At 39.2% G+C, this 16691-nt stretch overlaps 1 protein-coding gene across 2 annotated transcripts in view; it reads right to left on the bottom strand.

Moving 5' to 3' along the window:
* Positions 1-16691, bottom strand: part of XPO4 (exportin 4) — a 79197-nt gene continuing 62506 nt past the window's right edge. For both annotated transcript variants that reach the window (XM_087758419.1, XM_087758420.1), the window contains exons 13-23: positions 15641-15818; positions 13743-13902; positions 11911-12080; positions 10768-10942; positions 9350-9643; positions 8533-8713; positions 6882-7000; positions 5802-5932; positions 4907-5024; positions 3901-3993; positions 1-219 (exon numbers count right to left, since the gene is read on the bottom strand). In XM_087758419.1, coding sequence (XP_087614545.1) covers positions 22-219; positions 3901-3993; positions 4907-5024; positions 5802-5932; positions 6882-7000; positions 8533-8713; positions 9350-9643; positions 10768-10942; positions 11911-12080; positions 13743-13902; positions 15641-15818 — 1817 coding nt within the window. In that variant the 3' untranslated portion in view covers positions 1-21. The remainder of the gene's footprint in view (positions 220-3900; positions 3994-4906; positions 5025-5801; positions 5933-6881; positions 7001-8532; positions 8714-9349; positions 9644-10767; positions 10943-11910; positions 12081-13742; positions 13903-15640; positions 15819-16691) is intronic.

Raw genomic sequence — 16691 nt, 5'->3', positions numbered from 1 at the left:
TTAGGCATAGAGTTTTGTTGTTTATTTTACACAGAGAAGTCCACCAACATTTGCCATAAATTCTTCTAAACTCTTTAAGAAGGCCATCTTCTGCTTACGGTCCAGTGTAGGAGGGGTGCTGCTTGCAGTAAGCTTGTTGAAGGCATCTGCTAACCGCTGGTAAATTACTGGATCTTGTTGAGTTGATAGCAATGTTTCAACTAGCTCTGAATATTCAGCCTGTTAAATAAACAAGAATCTTATTAACTTTAAAAAAAAAAAAAAGATACAATATATACAACTTCTCTCATCAGGACAAAATCCAGAATCAAGGCTGTGAGAGAAAACTACCAGTACCTCTCCACCCGTTATCCAGTTTCACTGATGAGGGTACCAGAAGTGACTACAGACCTGCAGCCTTTCACCTACCGCTAAACCAGATAAAGCCCTTCGATCAGACCAGGTTTTTCAGTAAGGCTAAAAGAAGCCTTTAGAGCTAGGTATAGTGCTTTGCAGTGCAGAGTAAAAAGAAAACTTTAAGGCACACCCTTCAAAGTGCCTTCTGCCTCTTACTTAGCATAGGCTTTGTCCTGCAAATGGCACTTCTCTTTCTTCACGCCTGCCCCACATTTGGTGTGCTGTACCAACCATCTCCTCCCACGGGTTTTCCCTACTCTAGATTCCCTTCCCTGGGACAGAGAGCTTAGATTCCTTTCTAAGTTTCCCTCTTACGCTTACTTGGACAGAAACAGGAGACAAAAACACGTTAAACATGACTAAAAGGCCAGCGAAAGAACCGTTGAGAGTTTTGAGAAAAGCAGCAAACTGACTGTAACAGGCGCCTGGCTCAGCCACTGTGGGGAACACCTGGCTACCTGGTATGCAGCAGCGCAGCTCCTGGAGAGGACTTAGCGGAGACTATGGAAGCTTGTGCAGCAGGGGCTGAGATGGACACCTAAAAAACGCTGCTGGGGGACAGGATCTGGGCTGCTACTGTGGACAGACTGCTGAGGATCATCCTCGGCCCTCAGTCTATCACTGCTTGTTCAGCCATATAGCCACCAATGACACTGCCAAGGGGCACCTGGAGCAAGTCCACAGTGACTACTGAGCTCTGGGAGCAAGGCTGAAGGACACAGGAGCCAGAATGGCAGTCCCCTCAATTCTACTGGTGAAGGGCTTGGGTGGGGGTAGATACAACATGAAGTTGCCACCCGTGGCTGGTGTCACAGGGTCTTTTTGTCTTACATGATCATGAGTCCCTCTTTGAGGGATGAGGGCTGCTAACAAGAGAGAGGATCCATATGACGAAGTGGCTTAGGAACATCTTTGCCAAAGGCTTGCCAGCTTGCAGGAAGGGCTTTAAAGGGCACGTTGGGGGATGGTGGTAACAGCTTGTAGGTAAGCGAGGAGACAGAAACCAAGAGTGGTAAGAACGCAAGGAAGTGTGATGGGTTTAAGAGTGCTCATCAAGAAGGATGAAACAGGTTGAAAGGAGGCCAACCTCAAATGCCTGTGCAGAAATGCATTCAGCTTTGGAAACAAACAGGGAGAGCTAGAGCTCCCTGTGCAGATGCAGAGCTGCAACATCACTGCAGGCACGGAGATGTGGTGGGACAGGTAGTATGACTGGAGTGCTCCAATGGACAGCTCTTTGGGGAAGAAGAAGACAGAAGATTGCCATTTATGTGAAAGGGCAGCTCAAACTAAGGATGCTTTTCTGTGGACAGGGCAACAATCTTATGGGTCACAATCAGAGGAGGGGCGGTAAAGATCACATCATGGTGGGAGCTTGCTACAAATCACGAAAACAGGATGAGTAGTCCATGTCAGGACCATGTCATCTTCAAGCAACTGGAGGAAGTTTCCAGATCAGACTTACGAGATATTATCCCCCTGACATTTGTTCAAATGCCAGATGAGCCACCCAGGGGTCACTTTGCATCTGCTACTGACAGCTAGGAAGAGCTGGTCAGGGATGTGGCAATTAATGGCAGCCTTGGCTAAAGTGATCATGAAATAGTGGAGTTCAGGATTCTTAGGAGAGCAAGGAAAGAGGGCAGGTGAGTACAGACCCTGGACACCACGAGAGCAGATTTCAGCTTATTCAGGAGGCTGGTGGGTGGGACCCTGTGGGAGGGAGCTCTGAAGACGAAAGGGGCTCAGGAGAGCTGACAGGTCTTTAAGGACAACCTCTTCCAAGCACAAGAATGCCCTGTCCAGATACTGAGGAAAACAAAATAAACACATCAGAACACTGACCCAGCTAAGCACAGAGTTCATGACTGAACTCCAGTGCAAGGAGGACACATGCAGGAGACAGAAAGCAGGGACAGCTACAAAAGAGGAAAACAGAAACATTGTCTGGACAAGAACAATGACAGAAAAGCGAAGTTCAGCTAAAGCGGAGTTTGGCAAGACATCAAGGACAACAAGAGCAGCTTCTACCAGTACATTAACCATAAAAGAAGGAACAGGGAAAATGTGGGTCCTGCCGCTGAATGGAGCAGGTGATTTAGTGGTAACAGACAAAAGATAAGGCTGAAATACTCAATGCTTTCTTTGCCTTCATCTTCACTGACAGGTTTTCCCAGACTTTTATGACTAGAAACAGGGTTCAAGGAGGAGAGGAACTACCAGTAGTAAAGAGGATCAACCCAGGATCTCTTGAGAAATCTTGATGCATACAAGCTCATGAGACCTGACAGAATCCACCCAAGGGTTCAGAAAGCTGGCTCATATCATTACAAGGTTGCTCTCCATCATCTTTGAACGACTAAGAAAATCATGAAGCAAGTAATCCTGGAAGCTATCTCTGGGCAGGTGAAAGAGAAAGGGATTGAGAACAGCCAGCATGGATTTACCAAGGGTAAAAACCATGCTTTACCAACCTGATTGTCTTCTGTGATGAAATGACTACATCTGTGGATGAGGGGAGAGCAGTGGATGCCTGATGTTAGTAAGCCTTTAGCAGTCTTGCACAGCATCCTTGTGCAAGCTGGGATTTTATTGTCTAGATGGGTGGACTACTACATGGGTGAAAACACACCTCTATCATCAGCCTCTAAAGGACTGTGGTTAATGGCTCATATTCCACCTGGAAGCTGGATACAAGTAGCACTGAGAGCGCTCATGTGGGCCTTGTCCTGTTAAATATTTTAGTCAGTGACCTAAGGAGCAGGACCTGAAATGCAGTCTCCTCAAGTCTGTGGATGAAACCAAACTGGGGGAGCACAGCCAGCGCATTCAAGGGCAGGACTGACATTCAGAGACACCTAGTCAGGCTGGAGGAATGAACTGACGGGAACCTCATGAAATCCAACAAGGAGAAATGCAAAGTCATGCAGCCGTAACAGACCAACCCCCTGCAACTATACAGACTGCGAACTGACAGGCTGGGGAGCCGTTCTGCTGAACAGAAGGACCTGAAGGTCCTGGTAGACAGCAGACTAAGCAAGTCAGCAGTGTGCCTTGTCAGCAATGAACACTAGCAGCTTTATTTATTATTTGTCTTCATGCAGCACTCATTAGATTAGATGTGGAATACTGCGTCCAGTTTTGGACTCCTTAACACAAGAAGGATATTGATAAAATTGAAGGAGTCCAGTGGTGGGCCACCAAGACTGTCTGGCAGGTGCTGAAAGCACATGAATTGTAAGGATAATAAAGCATTCAACAGGCTGCTCAGAGAGGCTTTGGAATATCCATCTTGGAGGTTTTCAAGACACAGTTAGAAAAAGTCCTGAGCAACCTGATCTGAATTCAGTGTTGACCCCTGCTTTGAGCAAGAGGTTGGACTACAGACCTCCTGAGGGTCCCTTCCAACCTGAACGATTCTATGATTTGCCAGATGCACAGTAACTAACCACTCTCCTTTAACAAATGACTGGTTTTCAGGGTTTAAGTGTCTAAATGACGTACCTGATGCAAACACACTAATGTGTAGAATGCTTCACCTGCTGCAGTTGTCATTTCTGTATTATGCTTCTGAAGTACCAGCATATCAAAGACCATCTGAAATCACAAAACAGAAGTAGTTATGGAAGTGTAAACTTAACTTTCTACTTCACCAACATCTCATCTTCACTTCTGATAATAATAATGAACATGCATTTACAAACATCCAAGTTTGTTGTTTGTTTTGTTGCCCTTTTTTTTTAAATTTAGGTATCAGTAATTGGAAAGCCTAGTTCTTTTAGAAGTCGAGTCTTGTTTCTCATTCTCTCAGCTTGGCTGATGTATGCTTTTAATGAGCAATCCTCAGAAGTTTGAATGTCAGTTTGGTAGGAAAAGATGTCTCAAGGAAAACTGAGGTCTTTACAAAATCAGAAGACACAAGTTTCCCAATTACTTTGTTCCCAGTTAGCAGGAACCTGGTTGCTACCAGGTCACTCCAAAATTCAATGAGATAGAGTGGATGGTCCTAAAAGGAAAGTACTAAATATGATACCGGATTAAGAAAACGCATAATTCACTGGATACATTGAATAAATGACAGCATTTTCTTTCTAGTTCCCAAATATGCTTTTTTTCCCCTCTCTCTTGTTTTAGTACTCTACCCAGCCTCCAGTTCACACAATTCTGGAAGCTTTCTATTTCACAGCTTTCACAGTAAATGTGAAATTTTTCAATCAGGTTCATTCTAGAGCTCACGTCCAGAGCATGGATAAATATAAATTGCATTCTGAGTGGCTCAGGTGTTTTGTTGATTGGCAGTAAGTAATTTCGTTCCTCTATGCCTCCATCCTCCTTTGCACCCCAGTCCTTCATGCTCTCTTTCTTCTTAAACTGCCACTTTTTTAGGTAACAGGCTGTTTCTTACTATATGTGTGATCATGATTAACCCAGTCGGATATGATCACTGTTTGGCCTCTTGATGCTACCTGTATGCAAAAAACCAAAGGAACACGAAACGCAGATGCCTTACCTTAAGAAAGTGCCTTGTTGCTAGAAAAAGGGTTGAATCTGTTTCTTGTGCTTTTGCACACTGTTCTGCTAATGGTGTTACAGCCTCCAGACAGAGCTGGCAAACCTCCGAACTCATTCTGGTAACGGGCGTTAACGAATCAAAGTCAGATTTCAATTAAATTGTGGTAAAACTTCCCAGTGGTGTCACTAGAAAATATTTTAAATGTTTGTATGTTCCAAGATTTCTTTTTACTATAAAGCTGTTAATTAAAAAATTAAATTAAAAGAAAAAAAAAAAGGGGACAAAAAGAATTCCAACTTTGTTGCCTTCTTATATTAGCTACATGCCCTAAGGTAACATAACCCTCTGACATAACATTTTCAGAAAGAGTCCCTTATGGTCAAGCTCATCTGTTTCTGACACGTGCCACAGATTAGTGAAAATGGTACTCCCATTATGAGAGGGAGAGCCCATTGGCACCCTGACAGGAAATGCTCTGGAGCCAGCCCAGTAGAACAGCAGCAGTGTTTTGTATTACCAGCTGAGAAACTAATTCAGGAATGGCTTTGGGATACCAGCTGAAGGCTTATGAAGTTACACACTCTGAAGTGAAGTAATGGAGGAGGCAGGAATGGCTGCCAGAAAAAACTTACACGCTAAACCACTTAAAGGCTGCATTCAGGCAACACGAGTCGGAGGAAATTCAGCTAATACTAGAATCTCAATAGCCACTACAGTGAAACTCCCAATCACCAGAGAGCAGAGAGTAAGAGTTGATTACCAATATATAATTATAGATACAGAGATTGATAGAAAAGGAAAAAAATGCAAAGAAAAATAAAATCAGATTTTTAACAGGTCCTTATAAAAGCAACTCAGATTTTTAAACACTCCCAAGCTCTAAAAAGGATACGATGACATCCCTAACTCCAGTGAGTACATTAGGCTCTTAAAGAGGTCCTCTGGAAGTTGTGGAATTTTCTCAGGGAATATCTCACAGATGAAAGTGATTAATTTGTAATATTGGTTACACAGGGATGGAAACTGTCAAAAGAAAAACATGGTAATTTTAGAATCAATCACGTAACTATTCTGACATAATTTCCATCTGTACAAAGAGACAGGACTGATGCTTTCCACTGAAGAAGAAAAGACAATTTTAGTAGACAACTTCAGAGTCATTAGAACGGCTACAACTTTATTAGCAAACACTGTGGTACAATAAAAAAGATTGCTAAAGCTAAGCAGTTGATGGTGGGAGTCTGGTGTCTGCTCTGTACAAATTCAAGGAGTTTTACTTCAGGCATGAGCAAGTCTAGGCCTGTGGGGTAAAAGCCTTGGTCACAGCAGAGGGGCTCCTAGGGTACATCCTTTGACTCAGTTTCATCTAAAATGGATGTAGCTCTCCTGCTCAGCGAGCGCCACCACATGAGAAAGCATGTTAAGAAGGGACCACTGAGATACACTTCAGAAGTGTTCCCCTGATTCAAAGTAAAACGTCAACACAGTGCAACCCAATGAAATAGTGCCAGTCCATTGTTTCGTATCTTACTGTTCTACTGACAGGCTGCTGCTGTCTATGATACGAAAGCCAGCTGTGTTGTGAAAATAATTAAAAGGTACTATGTGCTCCCGGATTTTTTTTTTTTTTTTTTTTTTTTTTACTAATATCACTGTTTATACTTACTATCACATTTCTGACACTATCAGAAAAAGGATTCCACAAGCCACGTTTCAGGTTTGGTTAATTGTTGACGTGCACGGACTCACTTTTAGAAAAAAAAAGTTTTGTTTAGGCCCTTCAAATATACATTTTTCTCGGCTTACAATATTTCTTTTCAAACAGTATGCAGAACTACAGAACAGTTATTTGCATTTTTGAAAGCCTAGAAAACTCAAGTTATGGAGGTGGAATGCATATAGGAATGAATTCTGGGAATTCAATACTATAAAGCTTTCATATTCTAGCAACTACATGTAAAAATATACTTACCTTCAGCAGATCCTGGGACATTAGAGGCAGAACTAGATTAACCCCATATAAGACAACATCTGCTGCTGATACAGATCTATTTGTAGCTTGCCCAGGCTCATGTCCTCTAAATACTTCATCTGTAAGAAGGACAAAAAATGTTTTGTATAAAAGGAGGATTAAACATTGAAGGAAGAGTCCCATTTATTTATAATGAAGACATTTTTAAAAATAGGACTATTCCCCTCTCCCCAAACAAAAACACGAGGCACTGTATTAAAATAGAAACGTAGTGAGTGGAGGCTGCCACATCACTCTATATTTATATTCATTAGGACTAAGCATTTCATAACCACGTGTCCCAGATGGCATGCTAAAACAGAACACTTCGGATACTCTGAGGGCTCCCTTCCGTTACAGAACATTGCATTTATTTCTAGTGATAGCTGCTTCATGCCTGCACACATAAACAGATAGTGAGCAAAATATTACTGCTTTTTTATACTTTATATGTACATTATATATTTACCTATGTTTATATATATTTTGTAAATACAAGGAGGAAAAAAACGGGGAGAGTTAATGCAGAAAATTCTGTAGGTTAGACGCTGCCGAGCTTTCTCCAGTTACAGGCAAGACCCACCTTTCCCATCAACTGGCAGTGACCTTACTTTTACATTTCCTGCATTGAGTCAGCAACAGCATGCAGACAACTTTCGATACATTTGATCTCTGGGTATTACATTTAGGTAGTATTCACATTCTTTAGTTTCACGGTAAGTATTTTACAGTGTTTTCCATGCGACTAACTTCCAATGTCTGACCTCAAAGAGAATATGTTACATGGCATCGAGTTGTCTATTCAATGGACAAAGTCTAAATCTGGCTCTGTATTTGTGTTGTGCATGCGTGACAAAAAAACTAGACTGATGCACTGAATTTTGGAGTACAAGGTTCTCTCTTTCAAGATGTACCTCAGAAGAGCAACGAACACCATCAAAACAACCTAGGCAGATTCAGTTTGTTACTGAGCAAGTTTTCTGTGCAAACTGTATAGGACATGGTGAGATCTGAATCATGCAAATGTGTTTCAACTTATTCAAAAGCAGCACAGCACAGCTAAGCTAGAACTGGCAGATCATATTCATGACTACTGCAATTTTAAGCGGCAAATATATGGAAGAAAGTAACAGGCTGGGATACAAAACCAGAACCCTTAACTACACCCATAAAGCATGTTCTGTGAATGAGGAATACAGAAAACCCTCAAACGTGATGGAATTTTAATGAGCTCAGCATTTCACAAAAGTTGGATCTTGTACTAGGATGATAATCCATCTGCCCTCTTGCGGTAATGTACTATTCTGACTTCTCTATGGATTTTTTTGTTAGAAAACTGCTGCTACTACACGTTCAGACTTGCAACATTCAGATTTCAAGCTGTTTCATACATGCCGTATTTATTTTATGAGAGCAATAATAATTTCAGATGCTAGAAGGCTGTGAAAAGTCCTTCCTTTGCTACTGGCACATTAAATAGTAATTTCCATATCTTGATCTAATCAAGCCTAAACTTCAGTTTTCACTTTACCTGGATTGAACACATGCCCCACAATGGTTTTTACAGTTTAGAACACAAGTTGTGGTTCAGCAATTACCAATTCCTTCATACCTGTATCACTGAAATCTATGAATTCTTTTGATAGAAGGTTAGTGAGAAGCTCCATAATAAGAAGGAGATCTTGGTACTGGTCTTCTTCTGCTGTAACATCTATCCGTTGTCGACCTAGATTATTCTTGGAATACACCTGGAGCAGCGTTAGGCAGGCCTCATACAAGTTCATGGCTTTGGCCTATAAAACAATGTTAGATAATAAGAAAAACTTCCACATGCTAAAAGCGACACACTTTGTTTTAAGATGGCGTTACTTGGTTGATGATACCTCAAGATTTTAATTTCAGTTATATAACCACTTTTTGTAACAACTGCACACAAAACCATCAAGAGAACAGCCACTTTAAACAATAAGAACACTTACAGCCATATATTGATGTCCTAACTGTTGAAACAGCAGAACATTACTTTTATCAATTCCTCCATCTTATTTTTTTTTTTTTTTAAGAGTGGCTTGGGACAGCACTGCAATTCTCCTAGAAAAGCCTTCAGAGAAGTCTGATATGGTTAAAAAAAAGTATTCAACACGGTCTGTACTCTTTTGCCACCCATGCATCGAGTTAGGTTAGTGATGAATTATGGTTAAGTTCATTGGTATAAGAACACTTTCGATCCTGCTTTTAGTCTTTGCAAGTGTATGTTTTTAAACAAAGGAATTCCTTTAACAGGTGTGACCATATAGCATTTCTTTCTCTATAGAATCTAAAAATCACTATCCTTTATTTTGTTTAAGGGATAGCACTGTACACACACGTACACGCACATACACACACACACACACTCTTCCCCTCCTTCCCCTTTTGGTTGTATTTACCTCTCCAAGATAGCAAATTTGTTTATGTGCAACTTCAACAAAGACTTCTATTATGAGATTAACAGTCTCTGGTGTGTTTTTGTATACTTCCATTAATCCAATGCAATTATTAAGGAAGTCCATTAGGAAATTGAAGAGAATTGCTACGTTATCAATCTGGGTAGCCTCAGCAATGCCACAGAGTGCTTCTAATGTAGCAGTGATCTCCTGTTTCACTTCCTCCTCCTGACAGATCTGCTGAAAGTTTTCTTGGTTTATCACATTCAAGAATCGCTGCTGAAGTGGCTGAAGAACCTTAAAATTTTTTTAGAAAAGTCACATTAAGATAAGCATACTATCACGTGAGATGTGAGGTGTAATTTAGCAAGCTCAGGAGCTGCTTTTGGCATGGCAGTACAAGAATCAATCACTTCCCGTTTCCAATGGCTCAGTTATGTTATTATCTGTCACATTAACATAAGCTGAAGTGGTAGGGATTAGTGATTCTCATTATCCATCACCACCTGCAGGCTGGTTTCAAAATGAGCACCTCCGTAAATATTTTTTGTTATTTTGTAGTCTTTAAACAAATGACAATGACTTCCTCTGGCTCACAGTATTTCATTCTCTTCCAAATGCAGTATTAGGGGAAAAAACTGTTACAGTTCATCAGTGAAAGCATTAATTAAGATTCATGTTCAAAATTATCTTTGTCATATTATGATTCTCAATAGCACAACATCTTTTGTAATCAGCTGTGTTTGTAACCAATTTAGAAACTTCCATAAAAATAGTTAAATGCTTTTTCCAATCACTTCCAGTGCATTATAGTCTTACCTTCAACCACTGATTTCGTAGCTTTGCTAATAAAAGCAAGTTTCTTTCAGAAGGCCAATGCTTTACAAACTCATGCGGTGCTCACTGATCACTTTTCAGCTACTTTCTAGCACCAATCTTCCTGGTATTACATATCGGAGCTTCAATGGAGCCAGGGCACAAAAAGCTGGTCAAGGCTCTTAATTATGTTCCACATTAGCTTTTTACTTACTGTCATTATCATTAAGTGAACAACTAAATAATTCGTAACACCATCAAATTAAAATAAAAGGAAGAAATGACAGTTCCAAGGGAAATTCTTAACTTTTTATAATAGTCTCTTTCAAGTGTACTGCTGTACTGGCTGTTTCATGAATCCTCCAGGTAACGATTAGTTGTTTCTGTTTAGGTTGTGATGTTTTAGATATAATTTTTGGCAGCTCCTGGGTGCCGTACAACTATTGACCTTCAAATACAGAATAATTTAAAAAACTATCAATATTACATATTCAAAATCAAAAGATTCTGTATGAGTTGATTTTGTGTCACCATAAAATTCCCTAAACTAAGTTTTTCGTACTACTTGCTAAAATGAAGGTGACAGAAGCATAAAAATAGCTTACCTCTGTCCAGTATTGTTGCTTTGTTTCCGTATCCATATGAGCAAAACCTCCTAAAACTAAAGCTTTCATTAGTGTTCTCTGCACAGAACTGGACAAATAGTGAAGAGGAGGGCTTCGCCTTGCAAATTGTTTAGCTAAATTCCACCAGTTTTCACACTGAATAACTAAGTTTGCCCTAGAAGAGGGAAAAAACAGTTTAATTAAAGAAAAGACTTCACAAAATTGTATGAACAGAGCGCATCAGGTTGCTAGCAGTTGTCAGAAGATTTTTTTTTTTTTAATTTTAATTCCTTTATTCTAAGGCTAAATCGCCTTGTGACTTTCATCTTATTAATGCCTCACCCCGAAGATTTCTAAAGTATATACTCTGAAAACAGCTCAATTCATATGGGAGAAAAGCAGGGAAGTGCTTTAGTTTTACACACGTACACACACAGAGTTAATGGACATATTGCATGGATTAAAAGCTTAGTCTCATTATGTCATGATAAAATAAGCAGTTTATTCCAAAACTAGCTCCTGTGGCTTTTAATTTTTTTTAAAAAATAAAATTCCTTAAGCGTTTAACTCCTCAGACTTCAGAACAGTCTTTCAGGAGACTGTGAATGCATGATTGCATGTAAAATTGCATGTCAGTTCACAAAAGTAAAACATTCAAGAATTTCCTGCTTCACAGTTTGCAATACCAAAGAAAACTTTGAAATTTGTCTGAATCCGCCAAATCCTGGATTTTTAAAAAAATTTTTATATGTTTACAAAACACATTTTATACTGACTTAGCCAGTATCTGAACTCTAAATCCGGAAGAACTTATTCAACAAAAATAAACAACAACACAAAAATCCTTGCAATAAGAGTGGAGACCAGGAGAGTCTTCCCTTCTCTCTGTTTAAGAGTGAGGCACAAAGGTAGGGGAAGGAGAGTGCACTTCTAAACAATAAGAAAAATTAGATTATGTTTTGTCAAACCTAGGTCTCACTCCTCACTTTGTCAGACAAATTTTTCCCACTTAAAGTATGTTACTAAAGTAATTTGACTTACAGAGACATGAATATGAAGTGCCCTATATCTGGATTACTTTGGCCAAAAAAATTTAAAGGAAGCAAAAGAAATTTTTTGACTTCCATAGGTATAGCAACTTACCGCTCTCTCCTTTCCACTAATGTTACTAGCAGTTGTACAGTATCATTTGCAAGGTCCTGCTCTGAACTCCACACTGCCAGGTTACTGATCACTTTTTCTAAAAGGTAACCCACAATCCACTGGGAACCCTCTGTATCAGCACCAAATGCTGTACTAAATGGCAGACTTATCTATAAGAAAAGCATTAAAATGAGTGAGTTTTACAGAAGCCAGAACCCCAAAGTGTATGGTAATCATTGTCAGCAAATTCTTTTCAGGCTGTCACTTCTTCCCTACTTAAAATACACAAATGTTACACAGACAAAGGCAAAGAATACCCGTAACAGGAAAATCTTTGCCAAATTTATCTTGCAATTTTAACCACAACACCTAAAACAAAGAAAAGTTCCAACCTCATTACAAAACCAGGTTTGAGTATGTCTAGCTTTTAATGCCAATGAAAGTTCAAAAGCTTTAAAAATTAAAAGATCCCCAAAGTGTTTCCATGAATTTACGTTGAAATTCCTCAAAATTCAGTGATAAAAATTATTACAAATAAACCTAGCTGTTGATCTAGATCCACTCTTGTAAAAACTTATTTTCATTGCAATTTTTCTGCATCTGCTTTCTGCAGATTCTTCCTTCAATCTATATATCTTTCAGGAAAGATGTCGCATTCTGGTCCTGGCACATTAAAATATGCTTCCTTGAAATTGCCTGTTCTCCTATCTTTAAAAAAAGTTTCTTAAGAGTGAAATCCAAGGATTTTGTAATAATAGTGCAGGGGCTTCCTGTCACCACACCACTAACATTTCTAACTTTAAAACTCATAATATATATGTGACTGAGCATAGGATTTAAATAGAGGTTTCAATCACTTTCACATGTCAACACAAACTAAACATGCCCATTTCCTAGATACTCTATTTTGTCTCTTCACATTGTTTCTCATGTGGATCTCCTTCTTACATGCTCTCCAATTCCTCCCCAACTAGTACCTTTACGAATTCTTCTCTCTGCTGTAACTACAAGCTGAATAACATGATTCCAAGTATTTACAAGTCTCTGGTATACCTATTTTTGTTAAGGAGGGGCATCCTGAAGCGTTAGTATTCTTAGTTGCTTCAGTAGTGGAAATAAAGGGGAAGAGGAGGAGGCTTCCTTCACGAAAGTTAGAGTCAATAGGACCTCCTCAGGATGAGTGGCCTCCGTCAGCTAGCTGGATTGCAGTTAGTTCTATAAGCAAAATCAGGATCAAGGTCTAATCGTGATTAGTGCTGTCCAAACAAGATAAGAAGTTGCCCTTTGCAAAGAATGCACCATTGAAATCATGATGTATACAATGAGAACATATGAGAATGGGGAGAGGAGAGAAAGCAGCATGACATTAGCTAATGTATACTACCTTGTGATTGTGTTAAATATCTAATTCAGAATCATGACCAGGTTACTCACTAAAGCATCTATCAAGGGCAACCACTGTATTAGAGATGAACTGTAAGATCTGATGGAGAGTGAGAAGCAGCTTATAAAATTGTCAGTGAGTTTCACCCACTATGCAGCTTGAGAACGCGCTGTGCTATTCTGCTATGGCAATGGCCACAAAAAAAAAAGAAAAAAAAAATCACATTTGCACCAAAATGTGCAAGAAGGGTCCTTTAACAACTTGTATTTCCAATTAAAAACCTGAAGAAAACATTAACTTTTAAACAAATTCCAAAATAAACCACAACCCATTTAGCATTAAAAATGCTTTATCATTGCACTTTAAAATAGCTACACTGACATCTGCATTCACAGGATAATATTATTGCTAATACTCACCAATTAATTCATAAAAGTTATACCCTTACCTGATCATACAGCTTTTCATCTACTAGGAGGTAAGTCTTTGCCCAGCGCTTGAGGAACCATACAATATCTTTGCCCATCTGCGGGCTCAGGAGGTGCGTGAGATTTGCTCTTATTGCTCTAGATTCTACTTCTGACACTCTTAAAATAGCAGATAACAACCTGCAGATTTAAAATACAATGAGAATGCTGAGAGTGGTTTTTGGAGAAGCAACATGACTACCAAACACACTTAATGAAAAACAAGTATGACAGAAGGAACGGGATAACACAAAGTAGCTCATCTCTAATGAAGTAAAAAGCACCTGAATTTATTGTTTCTTTAAATGCAAGGAGAGAGACGGGATAGACTGGCAAATACCCTCCAAAAAGTCAGAATATGCATTAAAAGATAGGGTGATTATCTTTGACATCAAAATTACTGCAACAAAGAATCCTCACAAGCATTCTGCCACCAAGGGAATGAAGACAAATGGACTACTTGGAGTGCTTGAAAAGCTTTTTTGAAAAACTGATTCTCCCTTCCTTGCATCATCAAGCTTAGATGTGCAGCTTTTGCAGTGTGGTGCATACTAAAGAGCAAGTACAGAAATGATCGGTTATTTCTCTCTTTTTTATTACTGCAGAGAAACAGTCTGAAATAGCAGATCACCAGGTGATTGCATTAATACAATCAGTCCATAAAACTACACCAAATAGTAGCTTTTGTAGTGTATCAATTAAATTTGGTAAGAATGTGATAGTGCACAAGGAATTTAGAAGTTGACAGTGGTCTATTTCTTGAAGGCATTTCAGAGCTATTGCAGAGAGCCTCAAATCTCTGCTTATTTAGATCTGATTTTATTCCCATCACCACTAAGACACTGCATCAAGAAATCCTCTTTCTTGGCCACTTCTTGAAGCTGCCAATAGTATCAGTGAGCAGTATTCAAACTTCTAAACATTAGGCAAATCATTGCCAATGAAGACTCATTTTTCTAGCCTCTTCCAGAAGAAGAAAATGTTAAGTACACAAAACAACTAATTGTGGGTGAAGAATCTTCCACGTCAACTAAAAGTGGAATACAATCTTCTGAAGTGTGAGGATTCAAATTGAGGAGTCCTTTGTGGGCATCAGCCTTCTTGCAAAAAGAGAATGGAAATCCCCTCCTGCTCCTTTTATAGGCTAATAGTGGTACGTGTACGTAAGTGACAACAACTCCTCCCGCACCGAGGACCAGCTGAGCTGCTACTGCCAAGTTGGGGCAGTAACTCGTGTTCAAAGTAGACAAGCTCACTGATGCTCTGGGAAGCGTTTGCGTAAGGCGTGCCTGTGCCGAATGAATTATAGAGCTTGTAGTATATTATCTAAAGATTTTGATGTACCAACTTTTTAGTAATTTAAGTCATTTTAAGGACTTTCTGTAAGAAATAGATCAAAGATGGGTTTTCAGTAGAGATATAAAAACATTTCTGTTTATTTCAAAGACTTTGGCTCATGTCCTCTGTTAAGACTATTAGGTCAGCAATCTAGTCATTTCAGCCTTCCCATCTTGACTCAGTTTTATCTGTTTCGATGCCTTACTCTCATTTTTTTTCAGTCCTCCCCTGGATCACCTCAACTTGAAATACCATCTATATTTACCCTGCCTTTCTCTACCCTAAAAAATGATCATGTAATCTTTTCTGTCTTTTCTTAATCTCTTTTACAGCATTGCCTTAATATGTCTGTTATAAAACCATTCTCATAAATTATTTGCCCTTACTTTCATACTAGTTAAGAGACATTTCTTTTCCAGTGTTCAGTGTTTACATATTGCTTTTTTACTTTTCAAATTCACAAAAGTCCACTCACATTCTCACTTTTTTTCCCCTCTGAAAAGGCATTTAACATACTTAATAGCACGAGACGCATCCTTACCTAATTACAGAATCAGTTCTGTTGTACCCTGGGATGGAAGAGGCCTTTTCTCCTGGAGATCCCAGAATCTGAAGTGTTGTATTGATGTCAACCTCAGCTGAATGTTTAATGGAATATTCCATTACTTCTGGAGGTATTAGCGGAGTCTCTCCCTGAGTATCATTAGCCAAGAGGTAGCCTTACATTAAAAAAGAAAGAGTGATCACAACTTTCTACCCTAGGTTAACTCACGGCTTTTTGATTAGAGAATCCATTGGCTTAACTGCACGCATCACACCAGAATCAAACGTTTGTACAAACCCTGACTAACACTGTTTAAATACGTATAAGTTAACTTTAGAATCCTTAAAGCCATTTAGTAGAGAAGAACCTAAAGAAACCAAGACTGGAAAAGAAACCACCAAATTAAAAAATAAAAGACAGATAAGCTTTGTTTCACATAAAAGTACTACAGTCAATTCAACTGGGGCAGGTGGGAGCAACGTTTTGTTGTCACTTCTTTCTCCTTCTGTTATGTGATAAAAAGCACCTTGATCTTACAGGTTCCCCACCAAGTCCACCTCATTTGGGACTTCAGTTCTGCTAACATTTCTAATCTGTCAGAGGCTTTCAGACACAAAGCACATGTGCTATAATAAAGCTTTCCTTGCATAGCAACTGCAGATCTGGTGAAGCATGGATTTTTATACAATACTCTGGTGTCCAGATAATTAATATTAATTCCAGCTTTAGTTGTAGTTTTCAACGTCTGACCTCATAACCATCTGTGAGCTACAAATACAAACTCCATCCCACAGTGATACGAAAAAATTATGAACACATTCATGTCAACACCTGAGAGCGACTAAAACATCAGATGTTCAAAAAAATATTCACAAAATATTCCATAAAGTATACATTTCTCCTAACAAAGTACAGACACTGTCTTGGTTGTTATTATGTTTTGCAAACAGATGAAAGATAGTTCCATCTAAAAATCAAAACCTAAAAGGTTCGAAATTCATGTTCCCCGAAACATAACAAAATGCCAGGACATGGATCATCAGCACTG

This window comes from Nipponia nippon, unplaced genomic scaffold (genome assembly GCF_047370975.1).
Source record: "Nipponia nippon isolate SJK-2023a ecotype South Korea unplaced genomic scaffold, ASM4737097v1 scaffold_2, whole genome shotgun sequence".
Taxonomy (NCBI): Eukaryota; Metazoa; Chordata; class Aves; order Pelecaniformes; family Threskiornithidae; genus Nipponia; species Nipponia nippon.
This window is presented reverse-complemented; position numbering and strand designations above follow the sequence as displayed.